The 26039-nt window shown below is 49.0% G+C and overlaps 1 protein-coding gene across 6 annotated transcripts in view; it reads left to right on the forward strand.

The window, feature by feature from the left end:
• The window catches only part of Rap1gap2 (RAP1 GTPase activating protein 2), a 233374-nt gene that overhangs the window by 13289 nt on the left and 194046 nt on the right, over positions 1-26039 (forward strand). For 2 of the 6 annotated variants that reach the window (XM_075991704.1, XM_075991705.1), the window contains exon 2: positions 6905-7021. In XM_075991704.1, coding sequence (XP_075847819.1) covers positions 6905-7021 — 117 coding nt within the window. Of the gene's footprint in view, positions 1-6904; positions 7022-12418; positions 12713-26039 lie in introns of those variants that run through there. The other 4 variants (XM_075991712.1, XM_075991708.1, XM_075991711.1 and 1 more) reach the window with 4 other exon arrangements.

The raw sequence follows: 26039 nt of genomic DNA on the forward strand, positions 1-26039 counted from the left end.
AGAAAGCACAGTCCTGACTGTCGCAAGGATTCTGTGGTCTGGACTCAGTTACTTCCTACATGGGGAAGTCTCTGTTCCATAGCTGTTTTATGGGGGTATGATGTCTTCCTGACCTCTTCTAGGGCTCACCTGCATGCCCATCCGAACATCACTGGCTGTGCCAGTTGTTCAGACTTCTGTAACGAAACACCATAGGCTGGAAGTTCATGCACAAGAACCAAATATTTCTCACGGTCCTGGAGACTGAGATGTCCAAGATCCAGCTGATTCAGTACCTGGTGAAGGTACACTTTCTGATGGAGCCCTCTTACTGTGTCTTCTTGTGCTAATGGGGGCTAGGTAGCCCTCCAGGGTCTCCTTCAGAAGACCCCTAACTCCATTGATGAGGGCTGAGCCCTCTGGACTGACTTACTTCTCGCAGTGTTCTACCTCCTGACACCAAGTCCCTGAGGTTAGGATTCAACAGGAATTCAGGGACCACCGCAGTCTGAATGTTCAGACCACAGCACAGCAGCAGGTCTCGGCCTCTGTTCTTCCAGGGATCAAGACACCAGTCCATGCTGAAGGCTTTTTAATTGATTAATTATGTCAATTCAATTTAATGAATTTTGTGGGAAGGAGGCATGTGTGCCATTTGGTGGGAGTCTCTTCTGTCTTTTTACCACGTGGATCCTGCTTCATCAGGTTTGGCAGCCAAGTGTCTTTACTCATGAACCCCTTTTCCTGGACCATTATTTAAGTTTTTTTTTTAAAATTTGTTTATTTCTTATTTATACATGTATGTATCTTAGTGTATCTCCCTGTGTGTATGTGCCCACAGAGGCAGAAGAAGATGCTAGGTTCCTAGAACTGGAGTTATAGGTGGTTGTGAGCCATCTGATGTGGGTGCTGGGACCTGACCTAGGGATCTCTACACGAGCAGTAAGCACTCTTAACTGCGATAAGCCTTTCTCCAGCACCCCATGGCTAAAGTTTTAATGACTGACAGTGGATTGAAAAGTTAGCCATTAGACTAGGAATATAGCGCTGTTGTAGAGTGCCTACTTTGTACAAAGTCTGATTTCAATCCCTAGTCTCTCTCTCTTTCACAGACACATCAACCTCTGGGCAGTAGCTGATTTCCTTGCAAGAACCGTTTAGTGGGATTTCAGATACACAGCAGGGTGGCCAGGAAGATATTTGCGGATGGTTGCTTCATGTTTTCTTACGTTCTGTGAGATCCAGTTTGGCAAACTCATTTCTTAAGTTAGTAAATTGAATTCATTAATGAAGACCATTTGTGGCAGAGCATTCCCAAGCAGTGATGCCGGCTACCTTTGCTACCGTGATTTTTATGGCAGGCAGGGTGGCTTGAATAGCAAAGGCTGTGGGGTGGGGGTTGCAGAATCCCAAGGCTGGATCACACTCACTCCAGGATGCTCCAGTGGAAAGACACATTGTAACTAACTCACCCATGGGTGGGCTGAACAGCACAGTGCTGTGAGCCAGGTTAGGTCACACGTCCCGGAATCTTAGTCATGACTTAGACTCTGGCAGGGAGACTGGGAGCAGATTCAGAGGCAGTGTGGTCGCGGGGAAACATGTTCAGTGAGGAGTACTCCCAGCTGAAGAGCGGCAGGGTGTACTTGAGAAGGACAAAGGAATCAGGGACACGGGCTCCATGTGTATGAGTGTATCATACAGCAACGGGAAAGGCTGGAACAGAAGCAGGAGGATCAGGCCTGTGGTCCCAGCACTTTTAAGGAAGAGGCCAGAGAATAAAAAACTCAATGCCTGCCTGGGTCACATAGTCATCCGGAGGTCAGCCTGGGTAATAGGAGGCTCTGTCTTGAAAAACTAAAGCAAAGCTGGGTAGTGGTGGTGCATGCCTTTAATCCCAGCCCTTGGAGTCAGAGACTGGAAAAGTTCTGTGAGTTCAAGGCCAACCTGGCCCACAGAACTCATTCTCAGACAGTAAAGGCTACACAAAGAAACCCTCCCTGTCTTGGAAAACAAACAAAAATCTAAAACAAACCATAGCAAACACTCACCTCCAACACACCCCACAACCTTCGAAGCAGACGTGATTATTGCACTCATCTTTTTTTTTATATTTATTTATTTACTATGGACACACTATTCTGTTTGCATATATATGTCTGTAGGCCAGAAGAGGACACCAGCCCTCATTACAGATGGTTGTGAGCCATCATGTGGTTGCTGGGAATCGAACTCGGGTCCTTTGGAAGAGCACACAATGCTCTTAACCACTGAGCCATCTCTCCAGCCCTATTGCACTCATCTTATACGTGAAAAATCTGGAGCTCACAAGGGAAGTTCTTCACTCACGAACGCTGGAACCCAGCTTGAGGTCCCTCAAGGCTGCTTTGCTGATCATCCGGATGGCAGCCCCTTCCAGCCACGTGTTTAGAGGATGGGTGCAAGCAAGGGGAAGTGATGTGTGAGGAGAGGAGTGGAGTGAGGATGCCTGCTGAGTGCTCCCACTCAGCCTGGGGCCTCTATATGTCCCTTGGGATCGAGGGTGTCCTGATATGTGGCCTGGAAGCTGGGGAGTGATCTATGCCTGTGCTGGTCCCACACCCTCGTCTATAAAATGCAGTTGTTAGGCCAGATGGAGGCCTCCTGGGCTGTTTCTGGTCCTTAACACTTAGGACATGACAGCATGATCAGAAGGAGTCTTATATTAAAAATAGATTACTTTTTGAAAATACAATAAATATAATATTATCACATGGGTCACACTCCAATGGCATCCAAGTCTTCATAGTGCTCCTCACACAGGACCCTTACACAATGCTCCTCATACAATGCTCTCTCATACCCTAGTCCCCATGTCGTGCTCCCCAAATAGTCCTCCCTACATCGTGCTTCCCATACAGTGCTCCCATACAGCCATTCTGTTCTCATTGTTCGTTTATCATATTTAGTATGATTGGTTTCCCTATGGACGTGACAGACCCATGTCTGGGTCAATCTTAGGAATCTAAGGATGGCGGAAGGCAGGAAAATGGTGTCAGAATAGGATGGGTAAGTCAGTGTGGCCTTCCTGGAAGAGGCAGCATTTTAGGTAAGGTTAGTAGAAGGGGAATCATCTTGGGGCAGGAGGAAGTTCACAGTAAAGTTCAAGCCCCTAGCAGGAGTCATGAATTTCCTTCTCAAAGCTATTCTCATCTGGAGTGAGTGGTACCATAGCCAGCTTCCTGCACAAACCAGCCCATCTTGTCCATGAGTCCCACCCATGCCCACTCCAGCAACAGGCCCTGCCATCCTACCTCTTTAGCTCAAGGGCAAGTCCTCCATCTCCAGTACTGTCTTATCCAAGACACACCCCTAGCTCTCTTCAAGAGTGTCTAACCTGGGTGGCTGCATCCCCACCCAGCAGCTAGGATCACCTTCCTGAGAGCCCATTGGGTGATATGAAGGGCCAGGCCAGGGCCAGCAGCTCTAGTTTGTAAGAACACAGGAACAATGGCGGTCCTTTGCTCTTAGTACCCCGTCTCCTTTCAGAGCCTCCAAGACACCTCATTCTGTCTTCCAGATTTGTCTGAGGAGATGCCTCTGTTGGAGTTCTAGCACCACCGTTCTTCACTCTTAGCGAGTCCTTGCCATGGACTGGGTGTCTGTGTCCCTCAGACTCATAGGTTAGAATCCCAACTGCCCAGTGTGATGGTAATGGCAGGTGAATGAGGCCTGTGGAAAGGGATTAAGGTAGAACTCTTATGAATGGGATTTGGGTCCTATAAGAGGAGAAAAGAGCTGGGGTTGTGGCTCATAGGTAGAGTGCTTGGTTAACATGAATGAAACCTGGGTTCGATCCCTAACACCTCATAAAACCAGCTGTAGTGGCAGACACCTGTAATTCTAGTATTTGGGAAGTGGAGGCAGGAGATCAGAAATTTAAGGTCTTTCTCGAATACTTAAGGAGTTTGAGGCCAGCCTGGGATAAATGAGACCCACCCTGTCCTCCCCACCCTGTCAGAGACAGGTTTCTCTATGTAGCGCTAGCTGTCATAGAACTCTGTAGACCAGGCTAGCCTTAAACTCAGAGATCCACCTGTCTCTGCCTTCTGAGAGCTGAGATTAAAGGTCTCGTTTAAAAAATTGTGTTTGTGTGTGTGTGTGTGTATGTGTAGCACACAAACTCATGTGTTATGACACACACGTTGTAGATCCAAGGACAACCCTGTGGAGCTGTTCCTCTCTTTCTGACTTTACATGGGTTCCAGGGATTGAACTCAAGTCTCTGGGTTTGTGCAGTAAGCTCCTTTGTCTGGTGGGCCATCTTGGTGGCCTGGGGCCCTGTTTTAGAGAGAGTAGCATTGGGGATGGGGCTTTCTCCTGACTTGTGATGGCACAATGGGAAAGTGACCATCTGACAACCAGAAAGAGGCCTTCACCAGACACAGTGTCATGATCTTACACTGTGAGAAGTCACTGCACATCATGGAGTCTCTTGTGTCCACAGTCTTGTTACAGCACCCTGAGCCGAATAAGGCAGTCCTCCTTAAGTCTTGGAGCCCCCAAGATGTCCCCTAGAAAATTTCTTCCCTCAGCAGATGGCCTGCATAGCATTTTGCCAAGTTGTAACACACACACACACACACACACACACACACACACACACACACACACACACACACAAACATGATAGGTAGAAGCTCTCTCTTATGAGAAATTACACTGATACCCAGTCACTTTTCCATGCCCTCACTCACCCTATTCCACACCCACCCCAGCAAATAACTGTTTTTTGTTTTGTTTTGTTTTTCAAGACAGGGTTTCTCTGTGTAACAATCCTGGCTGTCCTGGAACTTGCTTTGTAGACCAGGCTGGCCTCGAACTCACAGAGATCCACCTGCCTCTGCCTCTCAAGTGCTGGGATTAAAGGCGTGTCCGGCAGAAATAACTTTTACTGCATCTTGTGTCTTCAGAGTTTGTATATTTAAAGTAACAATTCTCTTTTAACTTCAATTACGCACACTGCTCTGCACATGACTGTCCCCCCCCTCAAGTAATGAGTGTTGGAGATGGCACAATAGCGTACACGAACACCCTCATTGGAAGTTCCTTTTATAACTTGCTGCATGTGTTGTTACTCTACAGACACACCATAATTTACTTAACTAGTCCCTACTGGCAGGAGGTGGGCAGGATTCAGCCCTCAGTCTTTTGCTGCTCTTAAAATTTTTTCTTATTTATTTTCTTGTTTGTTGTGTGTATTTTGCCTGCAAGTGTGTTTGTGTATCGTGTGCATGTAGTGCTTGCAGAGGCCAGAAGAGGGCGTCTTATCTTTTGTGGCTGCAGTTACGGATTGCTCTTAGCTGCTGTTTGGGTGATGGGAATGCAATAGCAAAAGGTGCTCTTAACTTCTGAGCCGTCTCTCCAGCGCCAGTCTTTTGTTATATTAACATCCCACAACTATCCTGGTCTGCGTTTATCTGTAGATGAGGTCTCCAGAGGAGCATCACTGAGTTAAACGGGAATGAATGTAGAATTAATGCAGGTGACTGGTGACAACTGATCTCTTATAGCAATATAGGAGAATGCTATCGTAATGATTGACTGATCATTTGCTTTATTATTATTATTTGCCTTTTTGAGACAAGATCACTCTATATATAGCCTTGGCTGACCTGGAACTCAATGTGTAGATGTGATTGACCTTGAATTCATGGTGATCCTCCTGCCTCTGCCTCCTAAATGCTGGGATTACAGGTGTGCAGTACTACGCTTGGATCATGAATACTCTCTCTCACAGGACTGAAAACCCTGGGAGGGTAAGAAACTATGCTTGCTTTTCCATCCTCTAAAATAGTGGTTCTCAACCCGCGGGTCGCCACCCCTCGGGGGGGGGGTTGTTGAATGCCCCATTCACGGGTCACTCAAGACCACTGGAAAACACAGACATTTACATTGTGACTCATAACAGTCGCAAAATTACAATTACGAAGTAGCAATGAATGTAATTTTACGGTTGTAGGTCAGCACAACGTGAGAAACCACTAAAAGGTAGCAGCATTAGGGAGGTTGAGAACCTTTGCTGGAAAGCGTTCAGCACATGCTGAATTAATGAATGCATGCATTCCACCAGGACGGGTTGGCCAGAGTAGAAGGACTGCCTGCCCTTTGTGTTCACCCTGCCCAGCCCAGCTTCTCCAATCCTTCCAGGCGCCAGTTGGGAGTACTGTGAGGGTGCAGGGGATCTGAGTCTGACACCAAATCCTGAGTCACACTCCAGGCAGTCCTTCTGATGTGAGAACAGAAGGGCCAGCGTTAGCCTGGGGAGGTGGCTCAGTGGGTAAGGTGCTTGCTGCACAAGCACCTGAGTTCGGATCCCCAGTGCGTCTTTAACCCCAGAGCTGGAGGGTGTGGAAACAGGTGGATCCCTAGGAGGAATGGTGGTGGTGGGGGGCTCTCTTTGGCCAGCCAGTCTAGACAATCAGTAGGCTCCAGGCTCAGCAAGAGATCCTGCTTCAAAAAATAACACGGAGAATGATAGATGATGTTTAACACTGGTGAATTCATACACATGCACAGTGCATGTGCTCAGACACACACACGCATGCACGCACTCACGCACGTACACACGTACGCACCCATTGTCTTAGCCCTGTTGGGATAGATCTTTATCTGATGCTTGGTATCTCCTTACATAGTCCAAGTGACAGGGAACTCATCACTTCCAAGTGACTCTTCTCCATTCCGAGCAGCCCAACTTGTAGAAAGGTTTTCTATTAATTGATCCGAGACTTGCTCCTCATAGCTGCTTTCCTCACCAGAGCCGTTTTAGTGTGGCCTGTGGAGATGGGGCTTTTCTGGCGGATGAGCAGGGGAACGTGGGTGTAGGTGTCTGAAGGGGCAAGCGCTGCAGAGCCTCTTCCTAACTCACCTGTCCTCTCCACAGGTACGTGCAGGAAGGGCGGTTCCGAATAGAAGAGAGAACGCTAACAGCTTTCCAGTGGCTCTACAGCCCTCAGCAGCACAGAATCCTCAGCCGAGCTGACCTCGCGTCTCCTTCCAGGTACAGGGAACTTCTGTCTGTTGCTTCTTCCCTCCCGCCCCCTCACTTGTTTTCGGAGACAGGGGCTCACTGTGTAGTCCTGGCTGGCCTGAAACCTGCTAGTTTAAGATGGTCTTGAACTCACAGGGATCTTCTTGCCTCTGTCTCCCGAGTGGATTAAAGGCGTGCACCATTCCACCAGCCCTCCTCTCCTTCTTCATCTGGGTCCAGGTTTCCTGCCTCTACAGTTGGCCCATCCTGGTTTATAAATCCACAGTGGGAAATTGGGACTTCCATGATGATGGAGACTCCTGGGGTCCTGGGAGGAGTTCATCAGTTGTAGTGATGTGCAGAGTGGGTGGGATGAACTCACTGCTCCTGCTTTCTCCTCTGTAAAATGGGTCTGCGTATAGTTTCCCTCCCTGCAGGACATCACGGGTCTTGAGAATGTCATGTCGGAGGAGATTTCTCAGGCTTGCAGAGGAGTGGGTTCTTTAAAAGGGAGGGTGGGGTTGGCAGGATGACTCAGTGGGTAAAGGCACTTGTCATACAAGGCTGATGACCTTTGATCTTTGAACTCCTGGGTGGGAGGAGCTAATTGACTCCTTCGGGTTGTCCTGTGATTTCCACATGCACATGCCTGCATACATCTACAGCTCAGAGAGACCGTCTCAAAATAAAAAGTAAAGGGCTGGAGAGATAACTCAGCGGTTCAGAGTGAGTACTATTCTTCCAGAGGACCGAATGTGGTTTCCAGCTCCCACACTGGTGTCTCACACTGCCTGTAACTCCAGCTTCAGAAGGGTGCGATGCCTCTAATCTCAGGTACACACACACACACACACACACATACACTCACAAATTCAAATCAGCTCTTATCCTGAAATCCAAGGGCATGATTGTGATTGTTTACAAAGAAAGAGTCTGGTGGGCTGCCCCAAGCACTCCTTCTGATGAGCTGTGGTCATGAAGGACAGACTGGTTTAGTTTCAGGCCATCTGCAAAGCCCTCCTGCATGCCAACTGCCATCTGACATAGAGTGGCTTATTTTCTTTCCTTCCGAGCTCTCACCCATGTGTGACGTGTCTAATCGGTCTGTTTGTCTTTGTCTTCATCCCTTACTGCACTGTAAAGTCTCTGGGTTGGAGGGCAGGGACTTTTCTACTTCATCCTCCTCTGTATCCTGGTGCCATGAGTGGTCCAAGGCAAGAGCGCATTTAATAGCCAGTGAGCATCACACGTGAACATAATATATTGGCTCTGAGCTCACTGGGAAGCTGGCAGGAGGCTAACGTTGAGACTAAGAAGGGATCTCCAAACTGTTAAGTGGGGAGCTGAAAGGTGGGATTCCTGCCAGGTGTTCTGAGGCGAATGGAACGGCTCTGCACTCTGAACCAGAGAAAAGGATGTACTTCAGGGTCACAGGAACAAGACAGGCTCCCTGGAGGAGGAAGACAACCATATGACAGGATAGAACACTTTGAAATAACTTGAGGCTTCACCCTCGGACAGACTACAGCTTGGAGGACTTGTAGAGGAGTCTTCTATAGTTCAGCAGCCACAATTATTTCTGTGATAGAATATTATTTATTATTATTTTCTTTGAGACAGGATCTCATGCAGCCCAGGCTGGCCTCAAATTCAATACATAGCTGACAGTTGCCTTGGATCTCTAGCCCTCCTGTCTCTGCTGTCCCCGGGCTCGGATTACCGTGGAACTTAATGAATACTTGTACTCAGAAGATTCCCAGTTTATGTGGCGCTAGGGATCCTACCAGGGCCTTGCACATGCCTGGCTAATACTCTACCAGCTGAACTACATCTCCAACTCTGTTCTTTTCTTTTTTTGGGGGGGGTGGCATGGTGGTTTCGAGACGGGTTTCTCTGTGTAAAAGTCCAGACTGTCTTTGGACTCACTTTGTAGACCAGGCTGGTCTGGAACTCACAGACATCACCTGCCTCTGTCTCCCCGAGTGCTGGGATTAAAGACGTATGCCACCACCACCTGGCAGTTATTTCCTTTAGTTTTGAGACAGGATCTCATTTTGTAGCCTAGACCTAGGCCAGCCTAGGACTCCCAATCCTCCTGCCTCAGCCTCCCAAGAACAGGCAATACAGGTATGTACCACCACACTCAGATACTTTTGTTTATTATCCTGATACTTATTATGTCTGTCATTTAAATGCTCCATGGGAATGAATTGAGTGTGCAGAGCAGTGTGAGAGCTGAGACCTGGGGTCTGTTACAGCTACGAGAGAGGTGGGGCTAGTGACCTCTGTGCTCGCGGACTCTCTTGAGCAAGTCACACACCCGAAGTCTGGGGGCAGGGAGGGTGATTTCTGTCTCCACAAAGAGGGAAAATGGTGCCACCCAGAAAGCTCACATCAACAGGCTGAACATCAGTCCTGATTCAAGTTTCAGAGTCTGTTATTAAAGAGATTGGCTTGGGGAAACTTAGGGAAGAACTGAGTGATTATCATTATTGAATGAATTCCCCGAGAGCCCACCCTGCCAGGGAAAGATTGTTTATCTGATTAGTTTTCTAGACTAGAAATTGCATCGGGGGTGGTGAAGTGTGGGACAGAGGATTGTGCGTTTCTGCAGAAAGTCGTCTCATTTCCCATAAGCGCCGTGCAGGTGACACAGAGGAACGTGGGCAGGGGGACTGCAGCTAAGGAGGCTGACGAGCGGGCTGCCGTTGCTGGAGCTCTGCTTAGCATGTTCATGGATGCCTCTGGGACGGGTGTGAATTGCATGTTGATGACATGCTGACAGCTGGAACCTAGGCATCATCTCAGTCACGATGGTACCCAAGATGTCCTGGATGCTGGACTGTAGGTCCAAACCAACGCAGTGAGCCCCTCTTCTCTGAAGTTTAACTTTTTATAGTTTTAGTTACCTCTCTGAAGTAGTGAATGGGAAGTTCCAGAAACCAACCTTCATAAGGTTAAGACATGTGTTGTTCTGAGAACCCTGTTCTGAGTAGTTAATGGAATCTTGTTCCTTGTTGGTTTGTTCCACCTGGGGTATGGATCATCACTCTGTGTACCCACCCTATATCCGCTTCCTACCTGTTGGTCACTTAGCAGCCGCCTTGGCTGTCAGACCCATGACCCTGGAATCTCAGTGCTAATTTTCAGCTAATTCTTCTTTTACTTAATGGCTCCTAAAGAGCCAGACTAGTGATGCTGACAATTGTAATGCATCAAAGAGTTGTAAAATGCCTTATTTATGGGAAAAAGATGGAAGTTCTCAACTTCATATTGGTTTACATGTACAGGTACAACTTACAAGGGGGCTGTATTCTAGCAGACTCACTAAATTGAACATATTAAATGTGTTTGGTACACCTGGCCTACTGAACATTGTAGCTTAGACTGTTTTTACAATAAACTTTTGATTATGTCCCATAATTATTGAATGCAACATTTCCAAGGCTGGCAACACTGTAGGATGTAAAATCAGCTGTTTACCCTTGTGAAGTGTGGCTGAAAGCCTTAGTTCATGGCTGCTGTCCAGGAGCCCAGAAGTGTATGGATGACAGGTCTCCAGCTGTGAAAAAAACAACAGTCTTTCCCAGAGCCCTAAAGTCAACAACCTGTAATTGGAACCACTGTAAGTCTGGGAGATCCGTTATTATTAGTATTTGTTTATTTTTATTTTGTGTGTACCATGTACTTGCATATATGTGCACCATGCATTCAATCGGTGCCAGTGGAGGCCGGAAGAGGGCTTCAGATCCCCTGGAAATGGAGTTACAGACAACCACACGGTGCTGGGAACCAAACCTAGGTCCTCCGCAAAAGCAACCAGTGCTTTAAGCTCGTGAATTCCGCTCCCCCTTTCCCTCTTTATTCAAGGCTGGGTGTCTCTAGGTAGTCTTGGCTGGCCTGGAATTCATTATGTAGATCAGGTTCTTCCTCTCAGACTCAGAGTTTACATTACACTGAGTGCTCGGATTAAACGCTTTCAAGATCTCTCTCTCTCTCTCTCTCTCTCTCTCTCTCTCTCTCTCTCTCTCTCTCTCTCTCTCTCGCCATGCCATGCATGTGAAGGTCAGGGGACAATTTTCAGTACAGATTCTTTCCTTACACCATGTGTGTCCTGAGTATCAGTCAAACTCTGGTGAGGGTTGGTGTTGCTACTAAACCGTTTTTGCTGTCTAACACTGGAATCAGGGTTGTAGTGCTCAGGGCAGGATCTAAAGTGTGGAAAGTGTCCTTTGTTCTAAGGCTGTCTGTCGATCCCATTGGCAGGGACATCTCCCTTCCTCTGCTGGATCCCATGCCAGGACCTGTTCTCCAATGACCGGCCATTAGCATTTCAGGACCCAGACTGCGACCAGTCCATTCCTGCCTTCCTCTTTCCCTTCCACCTATGACCGTTATGATTATGCCCTTGGTCAGGTCCTGGAGTTAGAGCGGTCCAGGTAAGGGTCCTGCCTGCATGGGACACATACTCCAGTGTGAGAGGCCAACCATCAGCACGCAAACATGGAAATGAGAGTTTGTCAAACCGATCAGATTGCTAAGAAGTCTAAAATTGGGCATGGAAATGATGAGCGACCTGTGTGGGGATGTGGAAAGAGGTGGGGCGCTGTCTTGGACTGCACAAAGGAACAACCATATGGAGAAGGTGCCGGTGAGGGCGTTGGGGGCGGGGTGGTGGTGGTAGGGCGCGGGACACATGGAAACAGCGAGTGCGAGGTATGTTCTAGAAACAGAACATTGTGGCCAGAACAGAATGAGCTGTGACCAATGGATAGGAGTGAGGAAGATTTCTGTGCAAATAAAGGGCGTTTTAGGGCTTAAGCTGCCTGAGTGCTGCCTCTGGGGAATGAGCTTCCCATTACTGGATATGTGCTAGAGGCTGCTTGCTGTGGGGTTACAGAGAAAGCCTGGAACATCGTTCCCTCAACGCCTTCAAGTTTAGGAGCATCTTTGGTTTGTTGGAAGACGGGATGGTGTCAGCAGAGTGAACCAAAGCTGTAGGTTACCAGGTCCCAGGCAGGGGCCAGCTTTGGGATTTTCGGCCAGTCCTCGAGGGTCCCCTACTTCCGAGTTCCAGTAACACTCTTTTTCGGAGAGCCTTTTCAGGTCTTTCCGCATCTAAGTCTCCCAGTGTTGCGCATTCGGGCTGTCCTGCAGGAACCTTTCGGGCAGGTGGGGTTTCTCCCTTTTTCTGTCCCCCGGGTCCCCAGGGCCTGCTCCACCCCATGCCTTTGTTCAGGAGGAGCTTCCTGGGGCAGTCCCCTGGCGGGCGGGACGCGAACATCCCCCGTGGGCTCTCGACAGTCAGGACCCGCCGTACCCTAACCCTGGTGCCTTTGACGGCCCGCCTCCCTCCCGGTTTCACGCAGCTGCGCTGTGGGCGCCGCCGGGGACCCAGATCCGAGGGGCGGGAGCGCGGGCTCTAGCGGGCACGGGCAGCGGCTGCGTACGCGCGCTCTGGAAGCGGAGGCGCGCCCGCCAGGTGTGCGAGCGGCTGCGGGAGGGCGGCGGAGTACAGCTTTGTGCCCGCCCGGTGTGCGCGTGTGCGCGCAGTGGTGACGGTGCACGCGACTGGGCGGGCTTGGAGGGAACCCCGCGCCGAGGAGGAGGGGGCTCGGTCCGGATGGAGAGCAGTGGACGCTGCGCCGGCCAGCGCGCGCGTTGGGTGAGCAGGCAGAGGACTGACTGTTGACATTCTGTCCACGTCAGGAGTGTGGTAAGGTCAGTGGCTCGGGGCTGGCTTGTAATGTAATTCCACAGCCGGCGTACATCTGGACGATAGTCCTGGGTGTGACTGAGCGTGGAACTGGAGTGGATGCTGTGAGAGTGGATGCGTGTGTTGGCAAAACACGGATGGCTCCGGTGAGCTCCGTGCGCCTATCGCACCGAGCAGTTGGGCTCACTGGATTCTGTTTGGGAGGTAGGGTGACGGTTCTTAGAAATCCTTGCTAGGTGTGCGGGTGCGGCACTGCACTCACACCGCTAAGAGGGGCGTGTGTGTGTGTGTGTGTGTGTGTGTGTGTGTGTGTGTGTGTGAGAGAGAGAGAGAGAGAGAGAGAGAGAGAGAGAGAGAGAGAGAGAGAGAGAGAGGTTGGTCAGCACCCTGTTGGAGTCTGTTGAGAGACGACTGACCGAGATGGAGGTCAGACGTGGGTGTTTACAGGTGGCAGTAGCAGGAAAGAAGCCAGGAACCCCAAGAGGACCCTGAAGCTAGGCTGCTGGTTGGGTGTTGAAGGGACTTGTTGTCACTGGCAAGGGCAGAAGCCCCAGCCTGTCTGTTCTCAAGCCAGCTTGTGCTTGTTCCAGGGAGAGGAGGTAGGATTGGAATTGCTGGTCCAGAGACTTTTATGAACCTGTGGGTAAATGCCAGCCTGCAGCCTGATGTTCATTTCTGGAGGCCTTGGGTAGGTGTGGCAGTGCCAACCATCCGTGGGGGTCCTGTTTACAGGACAGAGAAATTCTGTAGATTGCACTTTGGTTTTGCCCACACTTATGTCTGGACTTGGAAGCTGGTAAGGGGCACCCTTCTTTCCTCTATAGCTGTCTTTCACCCTTACCAAATCTGAAGGGCATTTACATGCTGTTGGGGTTTGGCTTTGAATTCAGGGAGCAGTTTCTGTTAAACAGGCCCCCATCAGGGTCGCCTCTAAAGGGATTACTAGAATAGTCCTGGGCTGGCATTGGGGCATGCCTTTTGACTCTAGGGCTGTCCTTTGAGCCCTGTAAGTCTCAGTTTCCCTTGGAGAAGAAGGCTCTCCTCCCCTCTGTTCCTCCTGCTGTGGGCGAGGAATAAACAGAAAGCTCGCACAGCTGCCTGGAGGCTGGGAGTGACTCAGGGCCTGTGAGGTCTGGGGCAGTGATTTCCCTTAGGACTTGGGCAGGACTTGGGAGAGGCTGTGACATCACCTCGAAGCAAGGGCTCTGGGTTGCCCAGTTCTAGGACTGGATGTCTGCTGGATGTGTCTGCTCTGGTTTCTGGAAGCTACTTCAGGTCCCTCCTCCCTCACTAGATGTTGAGGAGTTGGGGAAGGTTGGGGCCTGGGATGGGATGGCAGGTTGAAGCCAAGACCCGTTGTGGTTCCTGTTTTTTGGGTAGGGGCAGATGTTAACCTTGGGAAGGGCCAGGGCACAACTACGGGACACTATGTCAGCTCAGGGTGTCCTAGTTCAACAGGACATGGTCTCTGTGACCTCCTGTGAGGGTCACCTCCATAGCCTTCCACTCTTTCCCACGATCCCCTTTGAGATGTGGTGGCTTATGCCTGTAATCCCAGCCCTCAGAAGGCTGAGACAGGGGCATTGCCATGAGTTCCAAGCAAGCTTGGGCTACAAAGTGAGACCCTATCTCAGAAGTCACAAACCAAAACTCAATATCAAACCCAAAATTCTCCAAAGCAGGCAACAAATAAGCAAAGAAGTCTGATCAAGCCTGGCTGAGTTGCAGAGGTTCAGAATGATTGGGAACTTTAAAGGAAAAGGTGCCTGGAAGGGTGGCAATGGCCACAGGCTTAACTACTCTCTTTGGTGACATTGTTGGGGACAATTGGTTGACACTGAGACCTGGGTGTGAATTGCTGTTCCATCTCCCACGCTAGGAGACAGGCTTACCCCCAGTGGTCTACTTGAGTGACTTCAGGCCAATAGGAAGGGGGTCTGCAGAAGAGAAAGGGGAGTAATGCAGAGAGGCCTTTCTGACCATCTGCTACTTCTCTCCCCCGGGTCTCCCAAGGAGCCTAAGGGCTGTATTTCAGCATTGCTCTGTTGGGGAGAGAAGCCATTTGCAGTTCCCCTTCCCCCAAGGGTGGCTCCAGGGCCATTAACTCCCTTATGCTTCCAGATGACACACAAGTGAAGTCAAGTGGCTTTCTGTGGGGACCCACAGCACTTCTGCAGAGAGAGCTTGGGCATCGCTCAGCTCTGATTTGTGGTGCTTCTGATCTGGGGCGGGGGCGTGACTGGTCACTACTGAGGTGGCTGGAGAAGGAGGTGGGGTAATCTAGTTTTTTTCTAAAGCCTCAATTTCCTTATCTAGGGATTTTTTTTGTTTTGTTTTTTTGTTTTTCAAGACAGGGCTTCTCTGTGTAACAGTCCTGGACTCACTGTGTAGATCAGGCAAGCTTTCCGAGTACTGGGATTAAAGACACATGCTACTAGTGAAATTATAGATGAACACCTCTGTGCTTGACTTTGCTGAAATTGAAAAAAAAAATTTGAGGCACTCTCATGTAAGCCAGTTTGGCCTTGGAGTCTCCTAATCCTTCTACTGTACCCCCACCCCAATGCTGGGATTACAGGCACACACCATGCTCTCTGGCTCTTGATTGGATTCTGGGGTATTTGGCTAAGGGCACTACTGATGGAAAAGTTTTGAGCAGTTGGGAAGGCAGCAGGGCCTGGTGGTGTAGATTCTCACTCCCTCCTGTGGAGGTGGAGACTGCATAGACAACCCCAAGACACTTCCTGGTTGTGGAATATGAGGCTCAAGGGTCAAACTTCTGTGCTGGTTGATGCCTCTAGAGCTGTGGCCCAGTTCCCCAGGCCTGGATAGATCTGGTTCACAGCCTGAGAACTGGAGCCAAAGATACCCAGGAGGGTGCAGGCACCCCAAAGTGGGCAGGGGAGGATGGGAAAACAGCAGCTTGGAAGCAGGTGCCTGAAGGAGGAGTGGGGGGAGGGGGGATGCTGGCGTTTGGAGCTGGCAGATGGTCGTGGGCACTGGTCTGGGCTGTAGTCAGGAAAGGACAGGGCAAGGGGGTGGGGGACGCCAGAGAAACTGAAGAGCAAGATAGAAGACACAGCAGACTGGCAGGAGGGAGACAAAATTCTGGGGGACAAGGCTGGGAGTGAGTTGGTACCTGGTACCTGGAGTTAGAGGTGTCTGGGACATAGCACAGGCTGAACCCTGAGGGAGAGAGATGGTGGTGGTAGTGGAGGGAAGAAGTGGGCGAGGGTTTCTTGGGGAGTCCTAGAGCCTGAGCCAAGCAGACTTCACATGCCAGGGTCTGACCCCCTCCAGCCTCCTCTCTTTCTTTCCCCAGGCCCTTGCTGCTCCTCTTGGGCTATCACGCCCTCTCTGACGGGGGGGTGCCATCTGCAAACACTTAGGTCCTGTCATGATCCGTTAAAGAAGTTGTGGCTGTGCCTTAGCCAGGGCCTGTTGCCATGGTACCAGGTGGTCCTCGTTGCCCTACCCTCTCCCATCTCCAAGCAACGTGGCACTCCCTTCAGGAGAGGTCGTGCTGTAGGGAGGTATCCAGCTGCCTCCTTCTCATGCACAGACAGCTCAGGCTGGCATTACAAAGGTCACTGCCTCCATCTCTCTGTCTACAGGCAAGGTCACACCCCACAGAAGCTGGGAAGGTTCAGCAGTCATTTAGCGACAAGTCAGACCTCGACAATTGAGGGTGGCCTTTGTTGTAATAAGTTTAGTTAAAAAGCTGTAATGCCACCATATCCATCCACTCCTCACCTTCCCGGTGCTTTGATCTCTCGCCAGTGGGAAGTTCTGTTTCATGCCTGCTCTTACCTGTCGTTTTGTCCTTTGTATGTATGTTTAATATAACTCCTTTAGACACCCAGATGTGCGTAAGGGTTTTCCTGCCCGTCTGCTCATGTTGCAAAGCAATCACAGGGCTTCGAAGGCGTGTGGAATACCAAAGCCAGCCTATGACAGAGACTGTGCTGACAACCCTGGTTTTGCCCAGGCTCTGGTTCTAGATTTGTACCTTTCTCCTGTGACCAGGTCACTTTTCCTTCTGTCTCTGATTTAGATACAGGATAGCCTCCTTCCTGGCTTATGCAGGGCTGGCTGAAATCTACCAGGTCTGGATCAGCAGATGGCATCAGGCATGGGGAGCCTGCAGGACCAGGGTCAGTGGCTGGAAGCGAACCAGAGTCAGGAGAGAGTGGCAGGCAGACAGGAGGACTGAGTGTGTGTGTGTGTGTGTGTGTGTGTGTGTGTGTACACGCTTGTGCTGGATGCCATTGTGTGCCCTGGAGGTCTTGCTGTTGGATCATTGTGTAGCCGTCTCTGTAGCTCCTGGTATGTCTCTGTGAGCACTGTGCTTGTTTTGGGTCCCCTTTGTTTGGCTATAGGCACCAGCAGCGTTCTGGGTGCTCTCCAGGGTCCTGGAGAGTGTGATGGCAGGCGATACATTACCCTAACAGGGTGTCGGCCCTTCCAGAAGCTCTGAAAGCTTCTCCCCTGCACTCTCACCAGGCTTTCTTACCTTGCCTCCCCAGCCCCCTGCCTTGATGGTGTCCACTACCTTTAGTGTGGCACCTGGAGAGAGATGAGAGTCCAGCCTCCAGCTCCACCTCCTGAGTTCTGTAGGCGTTGAGGGTGGGGGTGCATGTTGGACATACACGTTGGTCGAGGGATGACCCAGAATGGCTGCAGGGGTAGGTGGAAGGGCCTGTGTCAGCCTCCTTTGGGGCGGCATGTGTTCCTCTTTCCTCTGCTCTACTTCTTGCTATCTGTGTAGCAGGAGGCAGACTCTCTGACCCCTGTGTGCACTCTTCCGCGTTAGTTTTTGTTAGTATAGTTTTGACAGGAACCAAAGTGGTCTCTCAGGCCGTAGACTCCCCGCTACTGGTGTCTTGGTCTCCGCAGAATTCAAACTGTGGTTATTGGTATTTATATAGCTCTTTCTGTGCCAGGCTCCAGGCCATATGCTCCACATGTTAACGTGTTTATTCCCAGGAACAACCCTTACCTGTGGGGACGACAGTCCTAAGAAGCAGCATCTTATTGCTGTTCCCCAGGATCCCAGCTAGGAAGTGATGGAGCCGGAACTGAAGCCTGGGCTTGTTCTTGACAATGCTTGCTATCCCTTTTGCTCTTTGTGTCTGTCTCATCCTTACCATCTCCCCTCCAGAGAGGCCACCCGGGGTTACTCCACTGAAACAGGCCTCCCTGGCCATGTAGTTTCCTTTGAATAACACCGATCTACTCTCCATACCTGCCTGCTCCCTTCCCATTGCTAGCTAGCATGTCAATCTACTCACCCAAACCTCAGAACTAGCCGAGAACACAGAACATGGCAGAGACTGGAAAATAAACAAACCAGATCCAAACCGAACAAACCAACAACAAACCCCAGAAACATTTGATGGATGAGGGGCTAATGACTGAAGTGAGGTCTGCTTCTGACCTCTGACCTCTGACCTCTGTCTCTAGCCCCTTCCTCTGCATTGCCTCTTAGGTAGCAGGGCCTGCTGCAGAAAGAGCTCTAGAGCCAGCCTGCTCAGTTCAAATTCAGGCTCTGCTGCTCCTCTAGTGATATAACACAGCATATTAAGCCACCAGAAGTGTATAGCTTACAACAATGCTGACATTTATTTTGCCCATGAATCTGCAATTTGGACAGGGCTCATCGGGGAACACTCATATCTTTGCTATCTAGTGTCATCTGGGTGATTTAAGGCTTAGAGGTGAATTACCTGCTGGCCCATTGCTTATGTCTGGCACTTGCTGCTGGCTGTTGGCTTGGTGTCGCACATGGCTCCTCTCCTATGGTTATTCACGCCCTCTCTTGTGCACTGGTGTATGCTTCTGCACAGCATAGTGGCTGGGCGAAGGGGCAAGCATCCCAAGGAAACCCGAAGAAGCTATCTCACTTTTCTTATCCGACCTCAGAAGTGATACAGCATGATTTCTGAGACACAGAGTCGCACATTCTGCCATAATACTTGACCTTGAGGACGTGACTTAGTCTCTCTGTGCAGTCCTGGCAGTCCTAGAGCTCTCTCAGTAGACCAGGCTGTCCTTGACCTCAGAGGTCCATCTGCCTCTGCCTCCCAAGTTCTGGGATTAAAGGCATGCGCCACCACTGCCCGGCATGTGTAGAGCCTTCCAAAAGGTGGGACTTGTAGTGGGAAGAGGAGAAACTTGAATGGAAAAGGCATTTTTTCTTTTTCTTTTTTTTTGTGTGCACATGCATTTCATGTGTGTACAGGGCACAAGGCACGCTAGTGTACATGCAGGTATATACACACATGTGTGAAGAGCAGTGGTCAACCATACCTCGTGCTTTGTTCCTTGGGTATCATCCACCTTAAGTTTTCCTTGAGACAGGGTCTGGACTCATCAAGTAGGCTAGACTGGCTTGTGTGATCCCCAGGGATCTGCCTCTACCTCCTCAGCCCCGAGATTCTAAACACATACCACCATGCCTGTGTTTTTGTCCTGGGGATTGAACTCAGATTCTCATGCTTTCAGGGACAGCACCTTACCTCCTGAGCTTTCTCTTCAGCCTTTCTCCTCTTCTGTCCTCTTTTTTCCCTCCTCTCCTCCTTGTTCTTTTTTCCCCTTCTTCCTCCCCATCCTCTACCCTTTCTCTCTTTTTTCTCTCCTCCCCTTTTCCTCCTCCCCTTCCTCCTTTTCTTCTTTGGGACAAGGTCTTGTGTAAGCCTGAGTGTCAGGATTACAGGCACTTGCTACTACACGAAGTCTTTGTGGTTCTGAGATATGAACCTGGCCTTTGTGTGTGCTAGGCAAGGACTCTACAAACTGAGTTGCATCCCTGGCCTGAAAAGGCTTTTTATTTCCTGTCTCAGTTTGTTTTATCATCCCAGTGAGCCTTATTTCCTTCTATGTGTTGCCGATGGTGACCCCATGAAGGTGGAGCTCTAGATGTACTCTGGGCTGGGTCTGGGTTGAGTCCCAGACAGCACCTTTGTCTTTATGCAAGGAAATCAATCACATGAATGAATCATGAATGTGTTGATTTTGAGGTGCAGCTCTCACCCCATCTTAGTGTCTGGAGAAGTTCTCTGCCTCTTATCCTCCTAGCCACCTGCCTTAACTGGAGTTCATGTTCAACTGCCAGGAAAAGGGTCCTTGTGCCTACACAGGGTTTGGTTTCTTTGTGTAGCCTTGGTTGTCTGGAACTTGCTCTGTAGACTATCCGGCCTCAGACCCACAGAAATCCACCTACCTCTGCCTCCTGAGTGCTGGGATTGGAGGTGTGTGACACCACCCATCCAGCCGGGGAGATTCTTGAAATTTGCTTAAGTCCAGCCTGTTGGCATTTCATATTCAACACTATCCTCATTAATGTAAGAGCCTTGTATGTGAGAATAGCAAAGGGGTTTAAAGATAAGACTCTGGTTCAGACTCTGCCACTGGTGCCCAGCAGCCCTGTGACCATGGGCTTATTGTCTTAACTTTGAGGGTCCTATTCATTATCAGGAAAGTGAGTACAGCTGTGATAATGATTAAATGGGAAAGAGCAATTTTGGCTTCCCTGGCTTACAGGAATCTCCCAAGACTTGATTTACATCGGCAGATGTGGTGGCACACACCTGTGACTCCACCGCTCGGGAGATTGAGGCAGGAGGATCTCAAGGGTGGGCCAGCCTGGGCTACATGATGGCACTCTGTCTGAAACAGGAAAAAAGCTGAGCCTGCTTAGCTATTTGGTGGGGCCGAGAATTGCAGAATCACTACCAGACAGGGCAACTTAGCAAGAAGCTGTCTTAAAAGAAAATGTTAAGAAAGAAAGGAAGAAGGAAAGAAGGAAAGAAAGAAGGAACTGAATTTATTCTTGTTCTTTATGGCTGACCAGACCTGGGCTGGGGGAGTTGAAATGTTTTCTCCACAGCTCCAGTTAGTGTTGGAACATGGCCCGGGACCACTTGTTCTCACACCTGGTGGTGTTGCTTTTGCTTTGCAACACTGAGGATTCTCTCCATCCTGCCCCCCCCCCCCATCCTCTTTCCAGAGGCAATATGGCCCTGTCTCAGAAAATGAAATGAAACTTTCTGGGCTCTCCTTGCACTACCAAAAATTGTACATAGAGGGTGCAAGTCCATACCTCCTGGCTCATCGTGGTGAGCAGTGTGCCCAGATGCTGTGCTGTGTGGAAGAGGTTTGGGGTCGCTCATCTGGCTCCAATGAGCAGGTGGAGGGCAGCGACAGAGAGATGTGATCTTCTTTAGTGAGAAGCCCCTTCAGGGCAGGCCCTAGTGTCCAAGGCTACTGATAGCCAACAGGGCCATCATCGATAATGGGAATGTCCTAGTGTATGTCCAGAGTGTCTTACTGGATCAGAGTCTTCAGTGGATGATTCTTTGACCCCCCCTCCTGAATGGTGGATCAGAATGCCTTCTCTTTTTTGAAGCATGGTATTGCTTTGTCTGAAACTTACTATGTACTCTAAGCTGGCCTTAAACTCACAGTCCTCCTGCCTTAGCTTCTGGAGTAGCTGGTTTCATGGGCATGTGTCCCCATGCCTGGAAATGGGAAAGAATTTAAGCATTCACATTAGCTGACGAGTCTGCAGGCCTGTGGCAGGCATGGCCTTGAAGGCTTAGTGTGTGGCATCTCATTTTGATCCCCAATTTCCTATAAAGAAGGTACTATTATCGCCACTTTGTAGATGGAGTGTCTGAGCTGCAAACCTGTTAATGGCCGGATAAGGACCTTGCTTAAGGTCACATGACTGACAAGCCACAGGGCTGGGGTTTGAACCCAGGGCCCTCACATCTCATTCATCGCCACACTTAGTACATTTGACACAAGCATATTCTCTGTCATTGAATGACAACTTCATCCTTTCAATACATCCAAAACCCCATTTCATAACAACGGTTTTGTCTCCTTAGGTTTCCTTTATATTAAATAGTGCTTACTATCTTTTTTCTAATTATAAAAGTAAGGCCTCCTAGTGTAAGGAAGCTCAGGGTGTAGGGAGTGTGTGTGTCACACCTCTGGAGCTGCAAAGATATCCCAGCTTATCAGGAAGCCAGGCTATACTTACAGCCGCAATAGGACAGCTCTGGAGGGGTAGAGCCGCAATAGGATAGCTCAGCTCTCAAGGGAAAGGTGTCCTGACTTTTTGGGAAGCCAGGCTACCCAAAGTTGGGGTGCACTATATAGGGATCCTGCTCTTCTCCTGGAGAGCTGTGACAGCTGAGCTTTGCTCTGTTTCCCTAAGGGAATGTCCTAGCAGAGCTATCAGGTTCTTCTTCTCTGGTCCAGGATGTTACTTCTTTTTTTTAATATTGTTTTTATTGAGCTATACATTTTTTACACTCCCCTCCCTTCCCTCTCCCCTTCTACCCTCTCCTGTGACCCCCACATTCCCAATTTACTCAGGAGATCTTGTCATTTTCTCCTTCCTATGTAGATCCATGTATATCTCTCTTAAGGTCCTCTTAGTTGTCTAGGCTCTCTGGGGTTGTGGACTGTAGGCTGGTTTTTCTTTGCTTTATGTCTAAAAGCCACTATAAGCGAGTACATGTTAGGTTTGTCGGTCTGGGTCTGGGCTCCCTCACCGAAAGAATGTTACTGCCTCCACCAGCACTCTGCTAAAGGGGAAGCCCCAGCAGGAATGTAGCAATTTCCTCTGGCAGAAGATCATCACCCAAGACTCTTTTGAGAAAGAGATTTGTTTGGGAAGGAGGAGTCTAGGAGAGTGGTTGCTTCTGCCAGGGTGGTAGAAAGGCAGTCTCCAACTGAACAGGCAGAGTTTATATAGGACTTCTTGGGGCAGAGTTTTCCCAGGGAAAAGAGGGATTGGTTAGTTTTCCCTGCTCAGGGATTGGTTAGTTTAGTTGGTCAGGGGCAGAGATGGTTCTGATTTCAGGGCCAAACTGTGTTTTTTTTCACTGGTCCTTTTTTTGCCTTTTGACTTTAATCTTTGGGCCAGGGTATATTTCTTTCACCAGCTCTGATTTTAGGAACAATGGGTATTTCTTTAGCACTTTTTTTCGGAGTCAGGGCATGTTTCTTTGATTCTGGGTTCAGGGCTAACGGTGTTTCTTTCTCTGGCTCAGGTCTCAGTTCCAGGGTGTGTTTCTTTCACTGACTCTGAGTTCAGAGTCAGGGTGCTCAGGGATTGGTTGGTTTCCTGCTCAGGGACTGGTTGGTTTTCCTGCTTCAGTTGGCTCTTTTACCTTACACAGGGGGCGGAGGGAGGAAGAACTCCTGCCCTGCTATCCTCCCTCAAAACCCTCTGACCCAAGAGTATGATTGGATTGTGCTCACTTTGTTTCACAGTAAGGCTGACCTAGACTTTGCCCATCGTTGTGAGTGCAGTATCCTGGTGGTTTTTTGCGTTGGCTGGCCTGCCCCTTGGTGCCAGGAGCTGCTGTGTTCCTTACCTTCCCCTACCAGGCTGGACACTTCCATTGTTTCCAGTGTGTCATGGGCATGACTGTTACGTGGCGGAGACCTGGAAAAGACAACTGGGCATTCAGCTCTGAGCATGCTTCCTTGGGAGGGAGCGGAATAGGAAATGAAGCTCCTAGGTCAAAGGGCATGCATACTTTGAAAAAAACCTTTCTTTTGAAGTATAATATACTTCATAGCAGTGTACACAGGTTAAGTCCACACACTGATGAATTCCCACCAACTCAATATACCCTTATAAAGTCAACATCCAGATCCTAAACCAGGCCATGACTGGTGTTTTAGGAGGTCCAGTGGCATGTATTTTCCTTCCCTTCCCTTCCCTTCCCTTCCCTTCCCTTCCCTTCCCTTCCCTTCCCTTCCCTTCCCTTCCCTTCCCTTCCCTTTCCTTCCCTTCCCTTCTCTTCCTTCCCTACATCTCTCTCTGAGACAAATTCTTATGATGATGCTCTGGCTGGCCTGGAACTCACTATGTATAACACACTGGCTTTGAACACACAGAGATCCTCTTTCTCAGCCTCTGAGTGTTGGGATTAAAGACATGTTACATGATAGAGATCTGAAAAAGTAACACCCAATAACTTGAGATTTCAGTATGTTGCCCAGGTTGGTCCTTGAAGTTCTGAGTTCAAGCAATCCTCCTGCCTCATCCTCTCTAGCAGCTGGCATAGTAGGTCTTCACCACCACATGTACATTTTCTGAAGGATTTTTATTCATCATGTCAAATTCTTTTTAGAAAAACTTATGTTCTGGGTTCCTTTATATTTTATTATCTAGGAAGATCAGAGTGAATGGCAGAACCATCTGGAATCAGACATGAGAGACCCTGGTCCTCCCTTCTCTTTGTGAAGACAGACTCCCCCTTGGGGAGGGGTAGACAGAGCACCAGGGTCAATGGTCAGTTTTAACTCTGAACCTTGAGTTCAAGAAGATTTGAAAGAAAAAATCAGCAGCCCTCCTTTACACAGATGATAAATGGGCTGAGAAAAAAAAAATCAGAGAAACATCATCCTTCACAATAGCCACAAGTACCATAAAATATCTCAGAGTAACTCTAACCAAACAAGTGAAAGACCTGTATGACAAGAACTTTAAATTTTTGAAGAAAGAAATTGAAGAAGACACTAGAAAGTGGAAAGATCTCCCATGCTCTTAGGTAGATAGAATTAGCACAGTAAAAATGGCAATCTTACCAAAAGCAACCTACAGATTCATTGCAATGCCCATCAAAACCCCAGCAAAATTCTTCACAGACCTCAAAAGAGCAATACTCAACTTTATATGGAAAAAATAAAAAACCCAGAATAGGCAAACCAACCCTGTACAATAAGGGAGCTTCAGGAGGCATCACAATCCCTGACTTCAAAGTCTACTACAGAGCTACAGTACTGAAAACAGCCTGGTATTGGCATAAAAACAGACAGGAGGACCAATGGAACCGAATCAAAGACCCAAATATTAATTCACACACCTATGAACATCTGATTTTTGACAAAGAAGCAAAAAATATAAAATGAAAAAAAGAAAATATATTCAGCAAATGGTTCTGGCATAACTAAATATCAACATGTAGGAGAATTAAAATAGATCCATATCTAGCTCCATGCGCAAAACTCAAGTCCAAATGAATCGAAGATCTCAACATAAAGCCAACCACACTGAACCTCATAGAAGAGAAAGTGGGAAGTACACTTGAACACATTGGAACAGGAGACCACTTCCTAAATATAACCCCAGTAGCAATTTTGCATATATATTTAAACTAAGTGGGATTCTATTATACCGAGCTGTTTTTTCAAACTTTATTTGCTTAGTTGTCCCCCTCCCCCAGACAGGATTTCTCTATGTAACAGTCCTGGCTGTCCTGGAACTCACTTTGTAGGCCAGGCTGGCATCAAACTCAGAGATCTACCTGCCTCTGCCTCTAGAGTGCTGGGATTAAAGGCGTGTGCCACCACTGTCCAGCTACTTAGTTATTTTGTGACAGGGTCTCAAATAGCCCAGGCTGGTCCCAATCTCACTAAATAGTTGAGATGTCCGTGAAGGTCTGATTCCCCTGCCTTTACCTCCTAAGTGCTGGGATTATAGGTGTGCACTTTATCTTACTTTATTATTGCTTTGAGACAGGGTCTCACTCTATTGTTTGGTTGGCCTTGTAAACACAGCTGTCCTTCTGTCTTAGCCTTCCAAGTGATGACATCACAGGCCTAGCTTTACAGTCTCACCATACAGCTCAGGCTATGATCCTGCTGCTTCTGATTTATACAACTAGATGCCAGGGCCTGGTACACGCTGTGAAAATGCTCCATTGACAAACTACATCCCCTGCTTCTAAAGTGATGACTTTGTTTGTTTCAAAAGCCATTATTAACTGATTGGTAAAAGTGTTGCCTTATTGTTTTAAAATGTCTGTGCTAGAATCTGTAACTTCTCTAGCAACAGGCCTGCACTATGGCAACTCTCTTGGCAGACCAGATGGGGGGCGGGGAATTGTGCAATCGAAGTATGTATGAATCTCGCTCTTGGAGCCCAGTTTTCACAAGTGGCCTCTTGCACCAACATCTTGCTTTTCTGAACTTGTGCAATGGGACATTTGGCTCTAGCACTGAGAGACGCATGCAGGGAAGCAACTTGTATTCCCCTAGAGAGCCACGTCTTTCTCTGCCTTTGTCCTTGTCCTTATCTGGCCTGGGAGGGGAGTTGAGGGCGGTTTGTAGACCAAAGCCCCAGAAGAGTAGATAACTGATATCTCGCTTAAAGTTTGAGAGGGAGATGCGAATTGAGCTGCCCGGCTTAGCTTGCTGTCATCTCATGATGTCTGGGTGGGGGCAGATCTGGGCTGGTCCATTCAGTGCTACTTCTCTCTGGGCGTCTGTTTCCTGAACTTTCTGTGATTGCCCATCTCTGTGCCC

This window comes from Microtus pennsylvanicus, chromosome 11 (genome assembly GCF_037038515.1).
Source record: "Microtus pennsylvanicus isolate mMicPen1 chromosome 11, mMicPen1.hap1, whole genome shotgun sequence".
NCBI lineage: Eukaryota > Metazoa > Chordata > Mammalia > Rodentia > Cricetidae > Microtus > Microtus pennsylvanicus.